Genomic DNA, 27,199 nt, shown 5'->3' on the forward strand with positions numbered 1-27,199 from the left:
TAGCTTCTCAAGTGGTGTCAACACTTCTAAATTTCTAGAAACTTGCCCCTGGGGACTTCCCTGGTGGCCCAGTGGTTAAGAATCCGCCTGCCACTGCAGGGGACACGGGTTCGAGCCCTGGTCCAGGAAGATCCCACATGCCGTGGAGCAACTAAGCCTGTACGCCACAACTACTGAGCCTGTGCTCTAGAGCCCGTGAGCCACAACTACTGAGCCTGCGTGCTGCAACTACTGAAGCCCACATACCTAGAGCCCATGCTCTGCTACTAGAGAAGCCACTGCAATGAGAAGCCCGCGCACCACAACAAAGAGTAGCCCCCACTCACCACAACTAGAGAAAGCCTGCGCGCGGCAACGAAGACCCAATGCAGCCACAAAAAAAAGAAAAAAAGAAAAAAAGAAAAAAAGAAACTTGCCCCTGAAGCACAGGCGGAGTTATATACCTGGTGATATAATTTTACAAATTTGCACTCAAGATATCTTTCATATCTAGGCTCACCTCAGCAACATCACTTAAAACACAGTTTTAGTTATTTATGCATCCCTCTCCCCTAGTAGCCTGTTAGCTCCTTGCTCACAGTTGAATTACCTATAGCACAGTGCTGGTAATATGACAAGCACTGAGGAGATATTTGTGGAATGAAAACTGAATCTTCTTCTGTCACTTTCTCAAAGACAGAGTCCTATGATAAGTTTTTAGAACCCTGTCTCCAAGTGACAAAAGACTGTAAGTCAATACTCTATAGGTGTGGTCATGCAGTTGGTTACAAATTCATGTTGTGTTTCATCAGTACGTCTACCAACCTTCTTGTACTCTTATATCAAAGCCTTGCTTAAATGAAATCTGCAGAGAAAAGCTGCTCTTCTGCTAAGCTTTTTAAAATAAATTTATTTATTTATTTATTTTTGCTGCATTGGGTCTTCATTGCTGTGCATGGGCTTTCTCTAGTTGCAGTGAGTGGGGGCTACTCTTCGTTCTGGCGCGCAGGCTTCTCATTGCGGTGGCTTCTCTTGTTGCAGAGCATGGGCTCTAGGCACGTGGGCTTCAGTAGTTGTGGCACGAGGGCTCAATAGTTGTAGCTTGCGGGCTCTAGAGCGCAGGCTCAGTAGTTGTGGCACATGGGCTTAGTTGCCCCGCGGCATGTGGGATCTTCCTGGACCAAGGCTCAAACCCATGTCCCCTGCAGTGGCAGGCGGATTCTTAACCACTGTGCCACCTGGGAAGCTCCTGCTAAGCTTTTTTAGTGCATCTTATTCTCCAGGGAATCAGGAGGGCTCACACATTAATTTATTCTATAAATACTAATTAACACTATAAGCATCCAGTTTATGGAATCTACTATATGCTACTTTTCTTCAAATGTAGTATTCTAAACCAAGTTCTGATCATATCACTTCCCTGCTCAGAAGTCTTCAGTGATAAACTATTCTTAATAAATGAAGTCCAAATTTAGCTAAGCATTCAGGGCCCTCCCTGGTCAGGCCCTTTCATTTCTAACCTTGGCTTTCCTATACTTATGCTATGTTTCAGCTAGAAACTTAGTATTCGCAGAAGTCAACGACATTTCCTTATGACTTTACTTATGCTTTTATCCTTTACTTCCCTTCCTCTCCCCACAACCTGTTCTTTGGCCAAAAAACACTACTTCTCGTCAATATTGCCTCAGCTCTATAGTCACGGCTGCAATGAGAAATGGAAACCATAAAGTAAGTATAGAGAGGCAAATGCTGCCAAAACTCACCTACTGCTTAGTTCACTTGGTAGGACTTTTTTACCCCCTCACTGAATTAGCCATATACCCCATTGCCATCTGTCAAAACTATGTCCATCTTATGCTCATATGCATAAAAAGGCAATAACACTCTTCCTAGTACTTTATAATTACTTCTCCTAAAGACCTGTTGTATTTTTTTAACATCTTTATTGGAGTATAATTGATTTACAAGGGTGTGTTAGTTTCTGCTTTATAACAAAGTGAATCAGCTATACATATACATATATCCCCATATCTCCTCCCTCTTGCATCTCCCGCCCACCCTCCCTATCCCACCCCTCTAGGTGGTCACAAAGCACCAAGCTGATCTCCCTGTGCTATGCGGCTGCTTCCCACTAGCTAGCTATTTTACATTTGGTAGTGTATATATGTCCATGCCACTCTCTCACTTTGTCCCAGCTTACCCTTGCCCTCCCCATATCTTCAAGTCCATTCTCTAGTAGGTCTGCATCTTTATTCCCGTCTTGCCCCGAGGTTCTTCATGACCATTTTTTTTTTTTTAGATTCCATATATATGTGTTAGCATACGCTATTTGTTTTTCTCTTTCTGACTTACTTCACTCTGTAGGACAGACTCTAGGTCCATCCACCTCACTACAAATAACTCAATTTCATTTCTTTTTATGGCTGGGTAATATTCCATTGGATATATGTGCCACATCTTCTTTATCCATTCATCTGTCGATGGACACTTAGGTTGCTTCCATGTCCTGGCTATTGTAAACAGAGCTGCAATGAACATTGTGGTACATGACTCTTTTTGTCTGTCTTGATTACTGTAGCTTTGTAGTGTAGTCTGAAGTCCGGGAGCCTGATTCCGCTAGCTCCATTTTTCTTTCTCAAGATTGCTTTTGGGGGGGAGCTTCAAGATGGCAGAAGAGTAAGACGTGGAGATCACCTTGCTCCCCACAAATACATCAGAAATACATCTACATGTGGAACAACTCCTATAGAACACCTACTGAACGCTGGCAGAAGACTTCAGAACTCCCAAAGGGCAAGAAACTCCCCATGTACCTGGGTAGGGCAAAAGAAAAAAGAAAAAACAGAGACAAAAGAATAGGGATGGGACCTGCACCAGTGTGAGGGAGTTGTGAAGGAGGAAAGGTTTCCACACACTAGGAAGCCCCTTCATGGGCGGAGACTGCAGGTGGCGGAGGGGGGAAGCTTCGGAGCCACGGAGGAGAGCGCAGCCACAGGGGTGTGGAGGGCAAAGCAGATAGATTCCCGCACAGAGGATAGGTGCTGACCAGCACTCACCAGCCTGAGAGGCTTGTCTGCTCACCTGCTGGGGCGGGCGGGTGCTGGGAGCTGAGGCTCGGGCTTCGGAGGTCGGATCCCAGGGAGAGGACTGGGGTTGGCTGGGTGAACACAGCCTGAAGGGGGCTAGTGTGCCACAGCTAGGTGGGAGGGAGTCAGGGAAAAAGTCTGGAGCTGCCAAAGAGGCAAGACACTTTTTCTTGCCTCTTTGTTTCCTGGTGCGCGAGGAGGGGGGATTAAGAGCACTGCTTAAAGGAGCTCCAGAGATGGGCACGAGCCACGGCTATCAGCATGGACCCCAGAGATGGGCATGAGACGCTAAGGCTGCTGCTGCAGCCACCAAGAAGCCTGTGTGCAAGCACAGGTCACTGTCCACACCTCCCCTCCCGGGAGCCTGTGCAGCCCGCCACTGCCAGGGTCCCATGATCCAGGGACAACTTCCCTGGGAGAACACATGGCGCGCCTCAGGCTGTTGCAATGTCATGACGGCCTCTGCCGCCGCAGGCTCACCCCGCATCTGTACCCCTCCCTCCCCCCGGCCTGAGTGAGCCAGAGCCCCCGAATCAGCTGCTCCTTTAACCCCGTCCTGTCTGAGCAAAGAACAGACGGGCTCAGGTGACCTACACGCAGAGGGGGGTCCAAATCCAAAGCTGAGCCCCAGGAGCTGTGTGAACAAAGAAGAGAAAGGGAAATTTCTCCCAGCAGCCTCAGGAGCAGCAGATTAAATCTCCACAATCAACTTGATGTACCCTGCATCTGTGGAATACCTGAATAGACAACGAATCATCCCAAATTGAGGAGGTGGACTTTGGGAGCAATGATATATATATATTTTTTTCCCTTTTTCTCTATTTGTGAGTGTGTATGGGTATGCTTCTGTGTGTGAATTTGTCTGTATAGCTTTGCTTTTACCATTTGTTCTAGGGTTCTGTCTGTCTGATGTTTTGTTCTTTTTTTTTTAGTACACTTTATAGCACTTGTTATCATTGGTGGATTTGTTTTTTGGTTTGGTTGCTCTCTTCTTTCTTTCTTTTTTTTTTATTACTTAAAAATTTTTTTTAATAATTATTTTTTATTTTAATAACTTTATTTTATTTTACCTTATTTTATTTTTATTTTACTTTATCTTCTTCTTTCTTTTTTTTTTTTTTCTCCCTTTTATTCTGAGCCGTGTGGATGGCAGGCTCTTGGTGCTCCAGCCAGGCGTCAGGGCTGTGTCTCTGAGGTGGGAGAGCCAAGTTCAGGACACTGGTCCACAAGAGACCTCCCAGCTCCACGTAACATCAAACGGCAAAGATCTCCCAAATGTCGTCATCTCAACGCCACGACCCAGCTCCACTCAACAACCAGCAAGCTACAGTGCTGAACACCCTAGGCCAAACAACCAGCAACACAGGAAAACAGCCCCATCCATTAGCACAGAGGCGGCCTAAAATAATAATAAGGTCACAGACACCGAAAACAGACCACCAGACATGGACCTGCCCACCAGAAAGACAAGATCCAGCCTCATCCACCAGAACGCAGGCACTAGTCCCCTCCACCAGGAAGCCTACACAACCCACTGAACCAACCTTAGCCAGTGGGGACAGACACCAAATACAACGGAAACCACGAACCTGCAGCCTGCAAAAAGGAGACCCCAAACACAGTAAGTTAAGCAAAATGAGAAGACAGAGAAACACACATCAGATGAAGGAGCAAGGCAAAAACCCACCAGACCTAACAAATGAAGAGGAAATAGGCAGTCTACCTGAAAAAGAATTCAGAATAATGATAGTAAAGATGATCCAAAATCTTGGAAATAGAATGGAGAAAATACAAGAACCGTTTAACAAGGGCCTAGAAGAACTAAAGAGCAAACAAACAGTGATGAACAACACAACAAATGAAATTTAAAATTCTCTAGAAGGGATCAATAGCAGAATAACTGAGGCAGAATAACGGATAAGTGACCTGGAAGATAAAATAGTGGAAATCACTACTGCAGAGCAGAATAAAGAAAAAAGAATGAAAAGAATTGAGGACAGTCTCAGAGACCTCTGGGACAACATTAAACGCACCAACATTCGAATTATAGGGGTCCCAGAAGAAGAGAAAAAGAAAGGGACTGAGAAAATATTTGAAGAGATTATAGTTGAAAACTTCCCTAATATGGGAAAGGAAATAGTCAATCAAGTACAGGAAGCGCAGAGAGTCCCATACAGGATAAATCCAAGGAGAAACACGCCAAGACACATATTAATCAAACTATCAAAAATTAAATACAAAGAAAAAATATTAAAAGCAGCAAGGGAAAAACAACAAATAACACACAAGGGAATCCCCATAAGGTCAACATCTGATCTTTCAGCAGAAAGTCTGCAAGCCAGAAGGGAGTGGCAGGACATATTTAAAGTGATGAAGGAGAAAAACCTACAACCAAGATTACTCTATCCAGGAAGGATCTCATTCAGATTTGACGGAGACATTTAAAGCTTTACAGACAAGCAAAAGCTAAGAGAATTCAGCACCACGAAACCAGCTTTACAACAAATGTTAAAGGAACTTCTCTAGGCAGGAAACACAAGAGAAGGAAAGGACCTACAACAATAAACCCAAAACAAGTAAGAAAATGGTAATAGGAACACACATATCGATAATTACCTTAAATGTAAATGGATTAAATGCTCCAACCAAAAGACACAGACTGGCTGAATGGATACAAAAACAAGACCTGTATATATGCTGTCTACAAGAGACCCACTTCAGACCTAGGGACACATGCAGACTGAAAGTGAGGGGATGGAAAAAAGATATTCCATGCAAATGGAAATCAAAAGAAAGGTGGAGTAGCAATTCTCACATCAGACAAAATAGACTTTAAAACAAAGACTATTACAAGAGACAAAGAAGGACATTACATAATGATCAAGGGATCAATCCAAGAAGAAGATATAACAGTTGTAAATATTTATGCACCCAACATAGGAGCACCTCAAAACATAAGGCAAATATTAACAGCCATAAAACGGGAAATCGACAGTAACACAAACATAGTAGGGGACTTTAACACCCCACTTTCACAAATGGACAGATCATCCAAAATGAAAATACATAAGGTAACACAAGCTTTAAATGATACACTAAACAAGATGGACTTCATTGATATTTATAGGACATTCCATCCAAAAACAACAGAATACACATTCTTCTCAAGTGCTCATGGAATATTCTCCAGGACAGATCATATCTTGGGTCACAAATCAAGCCTTGGTAAATTTAAGAATATTGAAATCATATCAAGTATGTTTTCTGACCACAATGCTATGAGACTAGATATCAATTACAGGAAAAAATCTGTAAAAAATACTAACACATGGAGGCTAAACAATACAGTACTTAATAACCAAGAGATCACTGAAGATATCAAAGAGGAAATCAAAAAATACCTAGAAACAAATGACAACGAAAACACGACGACCCAAAACCTATGGGATGCGGCAAAAGCAGTTCTAAGAGGGAAGTTTATAGTAATACAATCCTACCTTAAGAAAAAAGAAACATCTCAAATAAACAACCTAACCTTATACCTAAAGCAATTAGAGAAAGAAGAACAAAAAAACCCCAAAGTTAGCAGAAGGAAAGAAATCATAAATATCAGATCAGAAATAAATGAAAAAGAAATGAAGAAAACGATAGCAAAGATCAATAAAACTAAAAGCTGGTTCTTTGAGAAGATAAACAAAATTGGTAAACCACTAGCCAGACTCATCAAGAATGAAAGGGAGAAGACTTAAATTAATAGAGTTAGAAATGAAAAAGGAGAAGTAACAACTGACACTGCAGAAATACAAAGGATCATGAGAGATTACTACAAGCAACAATATGCCAATAAAATGGACAACCTGGAAGAAATGGACAAATTCTTAGAAAAGCACAACCTTCCTAGACTGAACCAGGAAGAAACAGAAAATATGAACACACCAATCACAAGCACTGAAATTGAGAATGTGATTAAAAATCTTCCAACAAACAAAAGCCCAGGACCAGATGGCTTCACAGGCGAATTCTATCAAACATTTAGAGAACAGCTAACACCTATCTTTCTCAAACTCTTCCAAAATATTGCAGAGGGAGGAACGCTCCCCAACTCATCCTACGAGGCCACCATCACCCTGATACCAAAACCAGACAAAGATGTCACAAAGAAAGAAAACTACAGGCCAATATCACTGATGAACATAGATGCAAAAATCCTCAACAAAATACTAGCAAACAGAATCCAACAGCACATTAAAAGGATCATACACTGTGATCAAGTGGGGTTTATCCCAGGAATGCAAGGATTCTTCAATATACACAGATCAATCATTGGGATAAACCATATTAACAAATTGAAGGAGAAAAACCATATGATCATCTAAATAGATGCAGAAAAAGCTTTCGACAAAATTCAACATCCATTTATGATAAAAACCCTCCAGAAAGTAGGCATAGAGGGAACTTTCCTCAACATAATAAAGGCCATATATGACAAACCCACAGCCAACATTGTCCTCAATGGTGAAAAACTGAAACCATTTCTACTAAGATCAGGAAAAAGACAAGGTTGCCCACTCTCACCACTATCATTCAACATAGTTTTGGAAGTTTTAGCCACAGCAATCAGAGAAGAAAAACAAATTAAAGGAATCCAAATTGGAAAAGAAGTAAAGCTGTCACTGTTTGCAGATGACATGACACAGAAAACTGCTAGAGCTAATCAATGAATTTGGTAAAGTAGCAGGATACAAAATTAATGCACAGAAATCTCTTGCATTCCTGTACACTAATGATGAAAAATCTGAAAGTGAAATTAAGAAAACACTTCCACTTACCATTGCAACAAAAAGAATAAAATATCTAGGAATAAACCTACCTAAGGAGACAAAAGACCTGTATGCAGAAAATTATAAGACACTGATGAAAGAAATTAATGATGATACAAATAGATGGAGAGATATACCATGTTCTTGGATTAGAAGAACCAACATTGTGAAAATGACTCTACCACCCAAAGCAATCTACAGGTTCAATGCAACCCCTATCAAATTACCAATGGCATTTTTCACAGAACTAGGACAAAAAATTTCACAATTTGTATGGAAACACAAAAGACCCCGAATAGCCAAAGCAATCTTGAGAAAGAAAAACAGAGCTGGAGGAATTAGGCTCCCTGCCTTCAGACTATACTACAAAGCTACAGTAATCAAGACAGTATGGTACTGGCACAAAAACAGAAATATAGATCAATCAAACAGGATAGAAAGCCCAGAGATAAACCCATGCACATATGGTCACCTTATTTTTGATAAAGGAGGCAGGAATATACAGTGGAGAAAAGACAGCCTCTTCAATAAGTGGTGCTGGGAAAACTGGACAGCTACATGTAAGAGAATGAAATTAGAACACTCCCTAACACCATACACAAAAAATGAACTCAAAATGGATTAAAGACCTAAATGTAAGGCCAAACACTATCAAACTCTTAGAGGAAAACATAGGAAGAACACTCTCTGACATAAATCACAGCAAGATCCTTTTTGACCCACCTCCTAGAGAAATGGAAATAAAACCAAAAATAAACAAATGGGACCTAATGAAACTTAAAAGCTTTTGCACAGCAAAGGAAACCATAAACAAGATGAAAAGACAACCCTCGGAATGGGAGAAAATATTTGTAAATGAATCAATGGGCAAAGGATTAATCTCCAAAATATACAAACAGCTCATGAAGCTCAATATTAAAAAATCAAACAACCCAATCCAAACATGGGCAGAAGACCTAAACAGACATTTCTCTAAAGAAGATATACAGATTGCCAACAAACACATGAAAGAATGGTCAACATCATTAATCATTAGAGAAATGCAAATCAAAAGTACAATGAGATATCATCTCACACCAGTCAGAATGGCCATCATCAAGAAATCTATAAACAATAAATGCTGGAGAGGGTGTGGAGAAAAGGGAACCCTCTTGCACTGTTGGTGGGAATGTAAATTGATACAGCTACTATGGAGAACAGTATGGAGGCTCCTTAAAAAACTAAAAATAGAACTACCATACGACCCAGCAATCCCACTACTGGGCATATACCCTGAGAAAACCGTAATTCAAAAAGAGTCGTGTACCACAATGTTCATTGCAGCTCTATTTACAACAGCCAGGACATGGAAGCAACATAAGTGTCCATTGACAGATGAACGGATAAAGAAGATGTGGCACATATATACAATGGAATATTACTCAGCCATAAAAAAACGAAATTGAGTTATTTGTAGTGAGGTGGATGGACCTAGAGTCTGTCCTACAGAGTGAAGTAAGTCAGAAAGAGAAAAACAAATACTGTATGCTAACACATATATATGGAATCTAAAAAAAAAAAAAAATGTTCATGAAGAACCTCGGGGCAAGATGGAAATAAAGACGAAGACCTACTACAGAATGGACTTGAGGATACGGGGAGGGGGAAGGGTAAGCTGGGACAAAGTGAGAGAGTGGCATGGACATATATACACTACTAAACATAAAATAGCTAGCTAGTGGGAAGCAGCCGCATAGCACAGGGAGATCAGCTTGGTGCTTTGTGACCACCTAGAGGGGTGGGATAGGGAGGGTGGGAGGGAGACGCAAGAGGGAGGAGATATTGGGATATATGTATATGTATAGCTGATTCACTTTGTTATAAAGCAGAAACTAACACACCATTGTAAAGCAATTATACTCCAATAAAGATGTTAAAGATATATATATATATATTTATATATTTTAAAAAAAAAGATCGCTTTGGCTATTCAGAAGACCTGTTTTCATTTTCTTTTACGTTGGAATTGTGCACTTCTCATATATTCCCAACTAAATTGAAGTTTTTAAAGACTAGTGTACAGATTCATTTTTAAACCTCACAGTGCCTGGATCATTACAGCACTGAGTTAATATTTATAGAATGAACAAAAGTTTGTCCTATTGACCACCTTGATTTTAGCTCCAGGTGGGCAAATAATATATCCTATACTTCTTCTGTAAACTGAAAGTGGCAAAGAAAAACAAATACACTCCTTATCCTTAAATATTTGTTAATAACAGCCATTCATTGAATGTTTCCTCCACGCCAGAGTCTAAGCACTTTTTATACACATCCCCACTAGAATGTATGCTCCTTGTGGGCATAAATTGTTTTATTTCCTGGTATATTTGCAACATGTGAACAGTGCCTGTCACATAGTAGATGCTCAGTGAATATCTGTTGAGTATATTCCAGTGAACTCTCCCAACAACTCTATGAGGTGGCATTATTATCCTAATTTTAAAGCGAAAACAACTGAAGCTTATACAGGTAAGTAATATAACAGATGGAAATTATATGAGTTAGAATCTATATGTTGGTCTCTCTTCAAAGTCTTGTTCTTCACTACAAAGCTATACTTTGGCCTCTAGCCTCATATTGCTGTGATCTACCACCTGGTTTCAGACCCTGAATGTAAGCTGGATGGTGTGTCTGAAAATAGCCAAATCCTTTCTTGGTTTATTCTACCACACAGAATATAGGGTAAGTCAGAATAATGCATTTTCCGCACAGTGAGAATAACAAGAGTTCTCACCAGTACAGTGATTCTCAAATGTTAATCACTTGGGGTTTGTTGTTAAAAATGCAGATTACAGAGTCTCACTTCTGATTCTAGTTTTCACTAGCTCTACAGAGATGGAAGTGAGATAAAATAAGATAAACTAGGTATAAACCAAGGATTGGGCCTCTGAGTACCTTGCTGATGAGGAAAGAATAGCAATGGTGCTCCGAAAGCAAGGGGCAGAGATGGTTTGAATACCAATTCTTACCCTTGGGTGGTTCAACTAGAAAAAGAAAAATCAGGAGCAGGACCCAGTCTCCCAGGGGAGCTAGCCTTAGTCAACAGATTGGAGGTGTGGAGTGACACCACCTCTAAGGATTTGAAGGGGTATGGAGCAAACTGGTGCATCTTTTGGGCCCAGCTGGTGGTAGTAGCAGCAGCTGTGTAAGAAATCAGGCACAGTTTATTAATACCGAGTGTGCACATGATGGAAAACTTCTGGGATAGTGCAATTACTGCTGGAATACCAGGAGGGGATTTTGAAAATGAGAGCTCAAAATTATAATAACGGCAAGCAGTGATTAGGCCCCTACTATGTGCCAGGCACGGCATTAGGTACCTTACATTAGGCTAGGATAAGGCAAAGCCTAGAGAGTTATTAACAGTAAAATTTCACCTAAAACTTCAAAAGGGTTTGTTTATCTGATAGTAAAGAAAGGAAGGTAAACTGCGTAAATGTTTTCTGGTCTATAAGGAACCCAGGAGACAAGAAACTGAGCTGCCAAAATGGGTGCTTGCAGAAAAAAAAAGGGAGTAAGTCAGTATTTGAGACGTCCAGGTAACAGTCTATATGGAGCTGGTGTGGCTGTTGAAGAAATCAAAGTCATGGGAGTTCCCTGGCGGTCCAGTGGTGAAGACTCGGGTTCTCACTGCCGAGGGCCTGTGTTGGATCCCTGGTCTGGGAACTAAGATCCTGCAAGCCTTGAGGCATGGCCGGAAAAAAACCCAAAAGGCCCAAGAAGGATTTTCTAAGACATTTCCGTTTGTTCAATATTTATTGAGAGCCTCCTATGTGCCAGGGGCCTGTGCCAAACACTGGATAGACAGTGTTAAATAAGCAGACATAGTCCCTGTCCTTGTGGAGCTGATAGACTAGTTGGGGAAAGGGATGTCAAGCAAATAATCACCCAGGTACATATCTGTGTGTAAAGAAAGGTCAAATAAGTTTTCCCCGAGAAAGTGACATTTAAGTGAATAATTGAGGAATGAATAAGAGTTAGCCTGGCAGAGACTGGAGGAAATACTGTGTGTATTTTTTGCTCAAAAAAGCATGAAGCCATAAATCATTGTGGTAATTAAGTACATCTATAACAAGGGGGAGAGGATAGGAAGAGTATTCCAAGGAGAGGGAATATCATGTGAAAATGAAGGCAAAAGCCAGATCATGCAAGGTTTTGTAGGCCGCATGAAATTTGGATTTTACCCTAAGTGCAACAGGAGGCCATTGAAGGATTTTAAACAAGAAGTGATATGACAAAATCTGTAGTTATAGAAAAGTTACTTTGGATGGCTGTGTGGAGAATGGAATAGAAGGGAGCAACAGTGGATATGGAAAGATCAGTTAGAAGGCTATAGTAGCAATTTAGGTGGGAGATTATAGTGGTTTTATTTAGGGTGATGACAGTATCAACAGAGAGAAGTGGAAAATGATGAAAGATATTTGAGAGGTAAAATTAACAGGTCTTGCACTGGAATGCATGTGGATTATGAGAAAAAAAGTGTTCTATCATGATCTAGTGGCTAGATGATGGTGCTATTTATTGTGCAAGTTTGAGGAAGAAGATAAATTCATGTTTGGATATGTTGATTTTGGGATGTCTTTGATATAGAATAGTCAGTTGGATATAGGAGAAGTAAATCTGTGAGTCATAATACATAGATGACATTAAGGTAAAGGAGGTAGCTGAGATTGCCTGCAGAGATCATATAGAATAAGAGGAGAAAATTTAAGATTAATTTTTAAGAAATTGCAACATTAAAGGTCAGATAGCAGAGAAGGGTACAGCATTTAGGAATGAACGAATAAGAACAAAGATAATTTTAACTAGATAAACCAGGCCTGGAGTTCACAACCAGCTTCTCTAGCTCTCTCACTAACTCCCAGGCAAAATCTTAAAAAAAAATGATCCTTTGGTTAAAAACAAAAGATAAATATATCCTTATATGTGTTCACTGGTTAGAACATTTTAGTCTTTTTATAAAAAGAGATGAGTATGAAACTAATTACCCTCAGTAGTGGTAAAGTGGACTTGGTCAATATAAATGATACTTTGACATTTTTGTATGAAAATTTCCACAGGATTATAAGATAAACGATAACAAGTGAAGATAAAATAAAAGGATGTTTTATAAATAATTATTAAACAAACTATCATGTGGGTTGAGGCTCCAAGTTAGCATTAAGACTGTAACAGTGAGACCTGTCCTGAGGGAACTGATAAGTCTGTGGAATCAATTTTTCTTTCATTCTTAAACATCCTTTTTTAAGTTATAAAAACAATACATGCTTATTGTAGAAAATATACTAAAGAATAAAGAAAATAAAAATCCACTCATAGTGCCTCCAACCATAAGTTTCCTTGTTAATATCATGGTGTATTTTCTTCCCGTCTTTTTGTTCGGTACATACACATATGTGTATACACATATGCATGCATACAAACACACAGCTTTTTAAATTAAATTTAGAAATTTTAATTGAAATATGAATTATGGAAAGTGCACAAATCTTAATTGTAAAGCTTGATGAATTATCACATAGTGATTATAATAACTATCACTGAAGTCAAGAAAACAGAATACTACCAGCAGCCTAGAAGCCCCTTTGCAAACACCATCTCCCTTCCTCTTCTCCCAAATTAACCACTAACCTGACTTCTAACACTAGGGACTTGTTTTTGAACTTTACATAAATGGAATCATACAACATTTATTCTTTTGTGTCTGGCTTATTTCACTCAACATCATGTTTGTAAGATTCACTCATATTATTATGTTTAGCAAAACAATTTATTTTCATTGATATATAGTATTCCATTACATGAACGTATTAATTTATTAAGCCATTCTACTGCTGATGGACATTTGGATTGTTTCTATTTCAGGCTCTCACAAATTATGCTACTCATTTCCACTGGGTAGACATCTAGGAGAAGAATTTCTGGGTCGTAGGGTACACATAGGTTCAACTTGAGTTAGATGATACCCAACAGTTTCCCAAAGTGACTGTAACAATTTACACTCCTACCTGCAATATATTAGTTCCAGTTGCTCAATATCCTCACCAATACTTGATACTGATAGTTTAAAAAATTTAGCCATTCTGGTGGCTATGTAGTGGAATCTCACTGTGGTTTTAATTTGCATTTCCCTGATTACTAATTAGTTAAAGTGCCTTTTAATATGTTTATTAGCCACTTGGATATCCTTTTTGCCAAGTGCCTTTTTGTGTCTCTGTCCATTTTACTATTTGTAGGGGTTCTTAAGGTATTTAGGATACAAACCCTCTGTCAGCTGTATGTATTGTAAATATCTTCTCCCACTATTTGCGTGCCTTTTTAGTCTCTTAATGGTGCCTTTTGATAAACGGAAGTTTAAAAATTTTAATGTAGTCCAATTTATCAATCTTCTACTTAAATTTTTTTTACCTCAAGAACATGAAAATTTTTTTCATATTATCTCCTATATGCTTTATTGTTTTACTTTTCACATTTATATCTGCAATTCATTGGCAATTAATTTTTCTGTATGGCATGAGGTAGGAATCAAGTTTTTTTTCCCCAGAATGAATTTCCAATTGATCCAGCCTTATTTATTCAAAAGATTCTTCTTTTCCCATTGCTGGGCATTTAGTGGAATCCTTTCACTTTGGACACTCACACATTTTTGTTCTAGAAAACATTCTTTAATTATTTTATTGATGAATTCCTTACCTCTGTTTTCTATTTCTGGAATCCCTATTTTTCAAACATCGGAATTCCAGGACTCATTCTCTTAATTTTTAACATCCTTTTTTCTTCCTATTTTTCATCTCTTCATCTTCTTTTTTAAAAAACTCTTTGGTCTTTTTGCTCTACTCTATAGGAACTTTCCTTATCTTTATTTTCCATCACTTAGTTTTATAATTTTTTTTGCCATTATATTTGTAATATTCATTAGTTCTTTCTGTTCTGTGAATTTCTTTTTATAGTATCCAGTTTTTATTTCATGGTTACAATATCTTCTTCTATTCCTATGATGATATTAATAATAATTTTTCAAGGTTTTCTTCTCTCTGCATAGTCTTTATTTCCCCCAAATTGCTGTTCTATGTTTGTTAGTTCTGGTCTGTGTCTTCCACAATATTCAACATTGTTGACCATTTACTTCTTAAAATTCAATTTCATACTTAAAACTCAATTTTATAGTTACTTGCTAGCTTCTCCTCATTTCTCATTCTATTTTGCAAATTCCTACACTGGCCCCTGTTTCATCACCTGTATGTGCATGGCTGTATTCATTCAACAAAACCTTATTATTTTCCAGGTACCATGCCTGGTGATGGAGACTCAGAAATTTGTATGACATGGTTCCTGACCTAACTCCTCAAGTTATCATAATTTTCTCTTGGTATCCAAACTCTCTGTATGGATAAAGAGCAACTGAAGCCCTGGCCTGGACGCTATATGCCAGAGAATCTCGGGGTATGGAGTTACCAGAGAAAATCACAAACAGAGCATGGAGCAGTGCTAAATGAAGAGTTGGAAAGATAGTCCAAATTGAGTCACCAATCCAAAGGGGACAAGGCAAAGTCTAGCTAAAACCACTTACAGGGACTAATAAAAGTTTTCAGGGACATGAGGAGCACAGCAATACCTGGATCCATTCCTGGGATTAAAAGCAGGTAGCTAGGGCTTCCCTGGTGGCGCAGTGGTTAAGAATCCGCCTGCCAATGCAGGGGACATGGGTTCGAGCCTTGGTCTGGGAAGATCCCACATGCCGTGGAGCAACTAAGCCCGTGCGCCACAACTACTGAGCCTGCACTCTAGAGCCCATGAGCCACAACTAATGAGCCCGTGTGCCACAACTACTGAAGCCCACGCGCCTAGAGCCTGTGCTCTACAACAAGAGAAGCCACCGCAATGAGAAGCGCACACACCACAACAAAGAGTAGTCCCCGCTCACCGCAACTAGAGAAAGCCCACATGCAGCAACGAAGACCCAACGCAGCCAAAATTAAATAAATTAAAAAAAAAAAAAAGCAGGTAGCTAGCAGTTTTAGAAATTTTATTCCTGCTTTTTAAAGTCTGTTTTGGTGAAGAGTAGGGCTTTAGAGAGAGGAGACGGAAGATGTCCTAGGTGTTTATAGATCTAGCAGGGAACAGAAACAGGACTTCAAAGATCATCTCTATGCTAATAACTCCAAAATTCTGACTTTTGTCCTCAGTTCCAGATCCACATACCCAATTTTGTATCAGAAATCTTCACCTAAGTGTTCTACAAGCACCTCAAACTTAAACTGAATTCGTCTTCCTCCTAAATTTATCCCTCCCCTTACGTTCCCTAAGTGAATGGCAACATTATTGTCAAATCCAGCCATCGTAGCTGGACATTCTGGAACTGAGTTTTTTCTCATCTTCCTCTTCTTCACTCCCCACCCATCCTACACACCTGGATATTGAATCCCGTCCATGTTGCCTCTAAGATATATCCACTCCTCCCCCTCACCATTTTCAGTAACATTGCCTATATCAGCACTGGTTATTAGAAATATATTAAGAAAGACCTTGTGGAATACTAGGGAACCTGGGGTAGAAAGCTAATATTAGTCTGGAATAAACACAGGTACAGAAGGAGTAGTTCCTGGGGAAGGTTGAGAATAACATCTCAAGTTCACTGTGGCAACTTAGACTAATTTCAGACAAATAATAAGATGCTGAGATGGGAGGTATAACGAGGAATAAAGATTGCTTCAGCACAGTGGTAAAGGGGAAAGAGGGTTGCTTTGGTGACAGTGGTGACGAACAAGGCAGGTGCAATACAGGTACTCAACCAAGGTGGTTAGTTCAAGAAAAGGCAAGAGAGCTTGGATATAGGCAAAAATTCTGAGAAAGAGCTAGTGGGAATGATGCACGAAAGTAGGCCATAGCCCAGCTGTGGTGTTAACAGACCTGGATCTGAACTCAGGTCCCTAAGAACTCTAGACTTAAGGAGGCCAGAGAAATAGAACAGCCTCCCTATGTGGGATAAGAAGATTATATATATATATATAAAGTTACTCTTTAACAGTATCTCTCAAATAGAGCTCAGTTACCATGTAAACACTACAACTTTGAGGATAAAGCAACAGACGATTATTTCGGCTAGTTAGCAAGAGTTCCTGGAAGCCTGTCTGACTATCCTTATTTCTGAGGAGTGGTGAGGCTGTGTGTAGGACTTGATTAGCTCTATTGGGCAACTGAGAAAAGCAGGCCCTTTGGCACATACTATAGTATTATACAGGCCATTCATCTGGTCTCACTGCCTTGTTCACACTAATACCAAAGTTTCTTCTAAAAATAGAGAGGTAGTAGAGAGAAGCATTAAAAACCTGAGTTCTGAAATCAGGTGAGCCTAGGTTATAAATAATTTCCTTATTTATAAAACGGAAATGGTTATAATACCTACCTCACAGGGTAGTTTTGAAAACTAAATGAATTAACATATATAAACATGTATAAAGTCTCTTGCATGATGCCTGGAACATAGTAGGACCTAACCAACAAAATGAAAAATTGGCTCATATAGCTCCTCTTCTCAAAATTCTTCAACGGTTTCCTGTGATTAAGTATCTACAACCTGGCTTCATAATAAAGGCAAGCATTTATTTCAGACTTAGCTGTCTTTTCTACTAGATTATAAGCTGTTTGAAGGCAGGAACCATATCTGTTTTATGCTCTCAACAATCAGCGCTACCACTTGCACAGTGTAGGTACTCAACATATACTTGTTGAATGAGTAAGTGAACATAATATCTTTCTCCATCCATAAACCCTCCCATTATATAGCTCATAAACACAATGCTAGCAGATGCTCTTTGGAATAACCCTGATGTTATGCAGGTTTCTGAAATGTTAAGGAATTCTCATATCCATTTCAGTTCACTGAATGGCACTAATTATTTTATGCTTTCTCTCACTCCTGAATATCACAGGCTCCTGGGGCAGGGATTGTATGGACAAATGAAGTCCATAAACTAGATCAATATGTAACTCTAACATTCTCTGTCCTTTTTTGCCAAACCTTTGTGAGGCGGACAATTGGATTGCTTTAAGAAACAGAGTTAATAAATAGTTTGGATAGAATGAACTGATTAAGGTTGAGTGATTACAATGGCAAATGTATCCCAATCTCTAAACATGCAATAAAGCAACAAAATATATTTTTAGCAACAAAAATGTTGTACAATTACCGTTTACTTGGTTGATTTCGGAGTTGGAGGATAGAATCTCATCTGCCAGCTTCTGTGCAGTAGGAAGAACCTCAGTGTGGTGTGCCGTGATTAAATACTGAATAAACTTTTGTAGCTGGTCCCTATTCATCTGGAAAAGGGTTTCTGAGATAGGAAGACGCAGTTTGACTTGGTCTGGTTTACGGATCCTGTAGAGTGAGAGCGCTACCACATGGGCACAGTAGAATATGTCTTTGTTCCCACAGCCACACGCCACTGAAGTGATTTTGCATCGATCAAAACTGATGGCAACTTTATAAGTCACTGCTGGTTCAGAAGTAGTGGCCGGCTCAGTTACTGTGCCACTGAGATGGAAGCCTAAGGAAACAAAAAAGATATGTTTAGAGATTCTGTAGTAAGAAACCTGAAGGTTTTCATTTTGCATTTAAATTCATCAATTCAGAAACTATTTGCTGAGTATCTCCTACATACACAGTAGGCTCTGTCAAAGGTCAATGAAACCCAGGTATTGCTTTTTTTTTTTTTTAAGTATCTATCTATCTATCTATCTGTTTTTGCTGCGCCGGGTCTTAGTTGCGGCATGCGGGCTCTTAGTTGTGGCTTGCACGCTTCTTAGTGGCAGCTTGCAGGCTCCTTAGTTGCAGCATGCGGACTCTTAGTGGCGGCAGGCACGTGGAATCTAGTTCCCCGACCGGGGATCGGACCCTGGCCCCCTACACTGGAAGCGCGGAGTCTTACCTACTGGACCACCAGGTAAGTACCCCCAGGTATTGCTCTTAAGAAACACACAATCTAGAAAAAGAGTCTTTACCCTGGAGTCCATGAACCTCCAGAACTAATAAGAAAACTTTTGTTTGTACATATGTACATTCTTCTAGGGCGACACTTCATACCTTCTATCATAGTCTCAAAAAGATTATTCAAGAACCTTGAATAAGTTAAGAACCTCGGTCGTAGATTTTGAGCTCTTTGTGGCCAAAGACAAGTCTACAAATAACGTCAGTACAATCTAGAGTAAGGTGAGTGTTATAAACGAGAGAAACCAAAAGGATGCCATGAGGAAGGACAAGGAAGATAAGGGCAACATTTCTTCCTTAAAACAAACACTTCCAAAATGGTAACCACATGGAATACCTAAAAGGCAAGAAGCCTCATAAGACGTAGAAAGCAGAGAGCTTGGTGCAGTGAGACTATGCAGTGTTAACCTCCACTCACTAGCCACAGCACCAATAATTTTGAAATGTAGACAGAATACATTTTTAAGTTACAACTAAATTGAAAAAAGTTAAATTTAATAGCAAATTCATTCTATAATAACTGTTTATTCTTTAAATATGATTCTTCTTTGACAAAATATGTATTCAAACAATCATTCAGTCAATCAACAAAAGTTTAATAAGACTTTAAGTAACAAACTTTTTTGTAAGTATCCCTGTTAGCCTAGGGATGCTAACACGAAAAGGAGAGGAATATCAAATATTCGTGAAGCACCTATTACGTAGCAGAACTGTGTTGGGTGCATTTAATAATTTGTCATAACAACCTTATGAAGTTGGTATTATTTTCCTTATTTTAAAGGTATGTAAACTGAGGCTCAGAGGTTAACAAATTTGCCCAAGGGCCCTCAGCTGGAAAGTGATAGACCTAGGATTTGGAACCAGGTCTGACTGACTCCAAAGTTTATTTTCTTTTATTTATACTACACTACCTCTGAAAATGCCATGACAAAGTCCTCATCCTCAAAAACCACAGACAAATAAATGATTACAATATAATATACCAAACGGTATAGTAGAGACAGGAACAAAGGTGAAGCTAATTTCATAGATTTCCTTGTTTTACTGCACTCCACACTGTGAATAGGAAAGCAATTTAAAATAATCTTATATTTGTTGGAGAAATATTTGCCAAATAATAAAAGGTGCATATATTAGTTTCAGAGCTACCATCGTGACCTGGCGGAATTAAAAAATGAGGAGAAAAAACATTCCAAAGTTCAAGTTTCAGATAATTATGGCTAATTAAAGTAAGAATAAGTCCTAGGGGCTTCCCTGGTGGCACAGTGGTTGGGAATCCGCCTGCCAATGCAGGGCACACGGGTTCGAGCCCTGCTCCGGGAAGATCCCACATGCCGCGGAGCAACTGGGCCCGTGCGCCATAACTACTGAGCCTGCGCTCTAGAGCCCACGAGCCACAACTACTGAAGCCCGCGCACCGAGAGCCCGTGCTCTGCAACGGGAGAGGCCACTGCAGTGAGAGGCCCGCGCACCGCAACGAAGAGTGGCCCCCGCTCGCTGCAACTAGAGAAACGCCCACGCGCAGCAACAAAGACTCAACTCAGCCAAAAATAAATAAATAAATTTAAAAAAAAAAAAAAAAAAAAAAAAAAAAAAAAAAAAAAGAATAAGTCCTAGGGCTTCCCTGGTGGCGCAGTGGTTGAGAGTCTGTCTGCTAATGCAGGGGACACGGGTTCGAGCCCTGGTCTGGGAAGATCCCACATGCCACGGAGCAACTGGGCCCGTGAGCCACAATTACTGAGCCTGTGCGTCTGGAGCCTGTTCTCCGCAACGAGAGAGGCCGCGATAGTGTAAGGCCCGCGCACCGCGATGAGGAGTGGCCCCCGCTTGCCGCAACTGGAGAGGGCCCTCGCACAGAAGCGAAGACCCAACACAGCCATAAATAAATAAATAAATAAATAACTGATTGAAGGACTTTAAAAAAAAAAAAGACATAAAAAGAATAAGTCCTAAATTTATAAGCATACCCATAAAATCTAGCAAAATTAACATTACTAAAGGCACATTTAGGTCCAATCCAAAGAAAGGTGCACATTACTGAGAAAGTTCATTTCCAGACTTCACAGAGGCTTTTTCTCAGTTAAACTTAGTTGCAGATTTAAAAATATTGATTGTCATTTGTTCAAAGCAAAGTAGAAAAGTTATATTCAAATGTGATTAAGTATGGCTAAAGACTGCCTTCACTTTAGAACTAAGGAAGGGAACCTTCTGCAGAGTTGAGAAGTAACTCTTCTCCAGATTTCTATCCCCTGGACATAGCCAGTAGAATAACACAACAGAGAGCACATTACACTACGAATTAGGCAGCCATGATCTGCTATTTACTATGTAGTTCTGGGCGACTCACTTTTTTTTTATATAATTTTTTTTTTTTAAGTTATACAATTTTTATTTTATTTATTTATTTATTTATGGCTGTGTTGGGTCTTCGTTTCTGTGCGAGGGCTTTCTCTAGTTGCGGCAAGTGGGGGCCACTCTTCATCGCGGTGCGCGGGCCTTTCATTATTGCGGCCTCTCTTGTTGCGGAGCACAGGCTCCAGACGCGCAGGCTCAGTAGTTGTGGCTCACGGGCGTAGTTGCTCCGCGGTATGTGGGATCTTCCCAGACCAGGGCTCGAACCCTCGTGCCCTGCATTGGCAGGCAGATTCTCAACCACTGCGCCACCAGGGAAGCCCTGGGCGACTCACTTTACAACTTTGAGCCTAAGCTTCCTCCTTAATAAAGTGGGGATAATAATACTTGCTCTGCCTAGCTCTTAAAAGTGCTTTGTCAAACTGTAAATGTCCTACAGATTTATTATTCATACTTCTATGCAGTTTTTGTTAATGGGTCTTCATGTCAAGGGAATGAGACAACTTGCCCAGTGGCCAAGTTTCACAGTGGTTGAAAATCAGGTGCTAAGAAAGTACATTTTTTATTTCCCTCAGGCCCTCAGGAGTATTTAGTATATTCTTGAGAAATGACTTAAGTCCTGATGAAAAGAGACCCCATAGAAGGACTACTTTATTTTTTTATTTTTATTTATTTTAAATTAATTAATTAATTAATTTTTGGCTGTGTTGGGTCTTCGTTGCTGCGTGCGGGCTTTCTCTAGTTGCGGCGAGCCAGGGGCTATTCTTTGTTGTGGTGCGTGGGCTTCTCATTGCAGTGGCTTCTCATGTTGTGGAGCACGGGCTCTAGGCGCACAGGCTTCAGTAGTTGTGGCACACGGGCTCAGTAGTTGTGGCACGTGGGCTCAGAAGTTGTGGCTCGCGGGCTCAGTAGTTGTGGCTCGCGGGCTCTAGAGTGCAGGTTCAGTAGTCGTGGCACATGGGCTTAGTTGCTCCGTGGCATGTGGGATCTTCCCAGACCAGGGCTAGAATCCGCATCCCCTGCACTGGCAGGCGGATTCCTAACCACTGCGCCACCAGGGAAGTCCCTAGAAGGACTACTTTAAAATTTCAAATAAGATAATGATGCCAATGTGGGAAAACCTTAGGTTCCAAGCCTCTGAATCTAAAAGTTGAGTATAAACATTTCTACTTGCTTGGGGGCACTTGGCCTGTAGCACAGTCTCTGAACCCAATTCTCTCATTCCCTTCCTGCATGAAAATGAATAAGAATATTGGTTAGAGTTGGGACAGAAACTATGGGTATCTTATTAAGATGTAAGCCGCATGAGGGCAGGGCTTTCTCTGTATACTGTTCATTACTGTAAAAAAGCAAAATCACTATGGCTGCACTATGAAAAACAGATTGGACCTCGGCCTCCATATTTTTAAGTTGAGAGGCTGGCCTAGAAGACCTCCAAGGTTCTATCTAGCACAGATATATTATGATTTCATAGTAACTATCACTAAATCTTATTATCTTTTCTAGAAATAGAGTACTTCTGGGATTTAAAGAGTATACAATAATAGCTAACCTTTATGAGTGCCTCCTATGTGTTCGGCTCTGTTCTAAGTACTTTACATGCATTAACTCATTAAATTTTCACAATTTTTATGAATTTGATAGTAGGTATAATGGTAAGCTTTATGTGTCAATTTGACTAGGCTATAGAACCCAGTTATTCAATCAAATACTAATTAATCTGGGTGTTGCTGTGGAGGTGTTTTGTAGATGTGATTAACATCTACAATCAGCTGACTTTAACTAAAGGAAATTATCCTTAATAATGTGGGTGGGTCTTGTTCAATCAGCTGAAAGGCCTTATAGGCAAAACTGAGGTTCCTCTGTGAAAGAAGAAATTTTGCCTTAAGACTGTAGCATCAGATCCTGACCAAGAATTTCCAGCCTGATGGCCTGGAAACATATACTATATATGTATATACAGTTATCTCCTACTGATTCTGTTTCTCTGGAAAACCCTGACTGGTTACTATTATTATTCCCATTTTATGTATGAGGAAACAAGCACAGAGAGGTTAAGTAACTTGCTCAAGGTCATTCTGCTAGTAAGTGGCAAAGCCAAGATTCACAGCCAGGCAGTCTGGCTCAAAAGCCCATACTCTTAACTATTACATTATACTGCCTCTGTATAATACTGTGTTGTATGGCAATCAATACCACATTTATATAAACTGTAAAACAACTATAAAACTAGAAACATTATTAGAAAATAACTTCTATGTTTACTGAAATTCTACAATTTCAGTTTTTATAGCATTGGTAATGGTTTGAACTTCTAGGTTAATCTGGAATTAGAGACAAAATGTTGAATATCAATTTAGATTCCATCTGTCTCCACAGCAGGTCAATGTTAAAACAACTGAGAAACTTTCTGCAAAATAATTTTCAAAAGCTAGTTAGACATGGCTCCCTAGAGGCTTTGATTAAGGCCCATGATGCTCTTGGGAACATGTTCATTTGAGTTGGGTAAATCTTTGGGCTCCATCAGCTGTATTAACACCAGTATAGCTCATGCTCCAGGCCTAAGCCCATTTGAAAGGCAGAAGGTTCTGGGTGGCTCTGTGGAAGTTTCCTTGCTGGGAGTTCCTTTTTCCCTTATTATAATCTAGTAACACTTTTTTCAAGATTAATTACTCCTGAGAATAAAGCTACATAGAGGTTCAATGTAGTATTTCTTTCCCATTGCAAACCTAACTGCCATCAATAATCTGCTGATTTAAGCAAAGATGTAGAAGCCTAATTTTAAAAAATTTCTATTGAATCAGCATGTATTTATTGAATACCCACTGTGTGCTCTTTTTACCTTTTAACTCTTTTATTTGGACATTTTCAAACAAAGAAGTAGAGAGAATGCTGTATGAGTCCTCTACATCCATCACTCAGCTTCAACAATTATCAATACAAAGATAAACTTGTTTAACCTTTACCCTCTCCTAGCTCCTTCCCTGTCCTCCTCAATTAATTATACTGAAGTAAATCCCATAAATATCCTTTCATCAGTAAATACCTCGGTATACATTTCTAAAAGACAAGAACTTAATTTTTGTGTGTGTGTGTGCCACCCTGTGCAGCATGTGGGATCTTCGTTCCCCAACCAGGGATAAAAAACCTGCTCCCCCTGCATTGAAAGCACAGTCTTAACCACTGGACTGCCAGGGAAGTCCCACAAGAACTGAAAATTAATAATTCCTTAATATCAAATATCCAGTATTCAGATTTCCACAACTGACTTCAAAAACAGAACAGAGCAAAAAACAGGAAAGGTCTGTTCAAATCAGAATACGAACAAGGTCCAGATATTACATTTGGTTGATAATGTCTCTTAAGCTACAAGTTCCTTCTCCTTCCTCTTCCCCTTCAATTACTTACTGAAAAATAATAGTTAGCTCTAGAGAGACTTGACCAGATTCAGGGTTTTGGTAAAATTACTTCACAGGTTGTGTTGCATACTTTCTAATACATCCCATCAGGAGACACATCATGCCCGATGATCCTTCTTCCTGTGCTGTTAGAATTCAGCACTGGGTTCAGGTGTTGTTAGCCTGCTCCATCCATTATAAAGTTCCTTGTCAACTTTTCACCTAATAGTTTTAGTAGTCATTGATGATCATTGCCTTGATCTATTGATATTATTTCACTCGCGTGGCTTTACTTTAAAAAAGAAATTTGGCTCTCTCACATTCTCTGACTCTTAACAGCCTAAACTGTAAAATAAGGAAAAAAACATAAAATGGTTAGCTCAGTGCCTGGAACATGGTGGGCTTTTAACAAAAAAAGTGACAGAAACAACCACAAAAATTGCTTAGAACTCATGGGAAAAACAACTACTTTATACACAAAGTTTTCCTGAATATCAGCTTTGAGATGATCCTTCATTCACATTTTCTTAAAATATAAAAAGAAAACACATATATTGTGAAATCATCCTGCTTATCAAAATGCCCAAGAGACTTTAAAACAGTCTCTTTTTATCAGTTGTAAGTCTTGAAATGATTAAGATAATGGATGGACTGGTGGGAGAAGGAGTAGGCAGGCACATAGGGAAGCAACGTGCTTGCTTCACTAGTGGCTCCCGTAGGCCATAAAGGTCAAATGCCCATACTTCCTTCCTCCTTACAGCATGTCTTTTGGTGCAGAGCAGTCAGGGATGGTGGGTCTAGTAGAGACCTGGCTTTCTGAAGAAACAGTCAGTCAATCAGGCAGCTGCTCCCCTTGTGGCCCTATCAACTTCATACACAGGGGGAAAAAAAACCTCAAGTGCTTTAACACTGAGTGAGCCCTGAATGCACCATATACTTTCAAGGAGTTCCTGTTTAGTTTTGCAAGCACTGCATCCCTCCAACCCACCCCCAAATCACAAAGCTAGCTTTGCCCTGAGAAAAAGATTTGAAAAAATTTCAACTTCCTGTTCTGTGGCTGAGGCACCTTTCCCACCTGGCCTCTACACTGTTTAGAAATGTTAGAATAAAATTGTACTGCAGTCCCTTCTCCACTACATATCACAATGGCTCTGATGTCTCAGCTTCTAGGAAAAAAATGACCTTCTATAAATGCCTGCTATGAGGTAAGCCCCTACCAGAATGTTATCCTATAAGTGTGCCATGTTTTCCTTGCCTTCAACATGCTCCAAGTACCATTTAGGAGTGGGAAAAGATTCAAAAAGTGTGCAGAAATGGCCTCATAGGCCCCTAATAACTGAGTTCTTTGCAGGCAGTCCTTGCTAGAGCTTGTCACGCTTAAATGTGCAACAAGAGCTCTGAGAACTTCAAGATTAGCAAGAAATTGTTAAAAATCCAGGAGTGGGGACTTCCCTGGTGGCGCAGTGGTTAAGAATACGCCTGCCAATGCAGGGAACGTGGGTTTGATCCCTGGTCCGGGAAGATCCCACGTGCTGCGGAGCAACTAAGTCTGTGCACCACAACTACTGAGCCCGAGTGCTGCAACTAGTGAAGCCTGTACGCCTAGAGCCCGTGTTCTTCAACAAGAGAAGACACTGCTATAAGAAGCCCACGCACCGCAATGAAGAGTAGCCCCCACTTGCCGCAACTAGAGAAAGCGCGCGCACAGCAACAAAGACCCAACGCAGCCAAAAAAAAAAAAAAAAAAAAAAATCCAGGAGTGCTCATGGCTTAAGAGTTCTTATTCTCCTGCCTTCTAAACTAAATGGTGGCACAAGAGGAAATGGAAAAGACTGAAATTGTTTACTTAACATTTCTTTTCCAGCATCAGTGCTGGGGAATCCAGGGCATGGGCTGGACCCAACCTTGGACTAAACAGAAAGTACCAAGGACCAGTTTTATACTCGAGGAAAATATAAATAAAATGTCTCTTTCCCAAATAAGGAAATCCTATGTTCTTCATGGCTTTGCTCAAATATCACCTCCATATGAAACTCTATCTGGTGCCCCAGTTGCTAAACTGAATCATGTTTTTTTGTTTTTTACATTGGAGTATAGTTGATTAACAATGTTGTGATAGTTTCAGGTATACAGCAAAGTGATAAACTGAATCATATTAAATGAAGAAACTTTAACATTTGTGCCTATGGAGCTTACAGTTTAGTTCACAAGAGAGCATTTTACCCAGAATCAACTAATAAAGGACCGAAGAGATAATAATTTCACAGATGAAGAACAGGCTCAGAGATGTTATGCAATTTGCAGCTTGTAATCATTTACACGATTACAGTCATGATAACAGAAATTAAAATGACCATAAATTCACATTCTGAAACATTTTAGGCTTTAAAGACTAGGAAAAATAAACTTGTGAAGAGTTTCCTTCAAATTAATATACTTCCTGAATACAGTCAAATTGCTTCTTTTGATTTAAAAAGAAACAAATAACTTTTAATCACTAAGTTTTTGAGCACTTACCATGTGTTCTTTTACAAA

General features: G+C 39.8%; 1 protein-coding gene and 1 pseudogene across 1 annotated transcript in view; one reads left to right on the forward strand and one right to left on the reverse strand.

The window, feature by feature from the left end:
• ZSWIM5 (zinc finger SWIM-type containing 5) overlaps positions 1–27,199 on the reverse strand; it is a 262,034-nt gene that overhangs the window by 52,752 nt on the left and 182,083 nt on the right. The window contains exon 2 of the mRNA XM_007164766.2: positions 18,118–18,474. Within this exon, the coding sequence (XP_007164828.2) occupies positions 18,118–18,474 (357 nt within the window). The remainder of the gene's footprint in view (positions 1–18,117; positions 18,475–27,199) is intronic.
• The window catches only part of LOC103018139 (ubiquitin-conjugating enzyme E2 K-like), a 161,314-nt pseudogene continuing 152,877 nt past the window's right edge, over positions 18,763–27,199 (forward strand).

Source organism: Balaenoptera acutorostrata, chromosome 1 (genome assembly GCF_949987535.1).
Source record: "Balaenoptera acutorostrata chromosome 1, mBalAcu1.1, whole genome shotgun sequence".
Taxonomy (NCBI): domain Eukaryota; kingdom Metazoa; phylum Chordata; class Mammalia; order Artiodactyla; family Balaenopteridae; genus Balaenoptera; species Balaenoptera acutorostrata.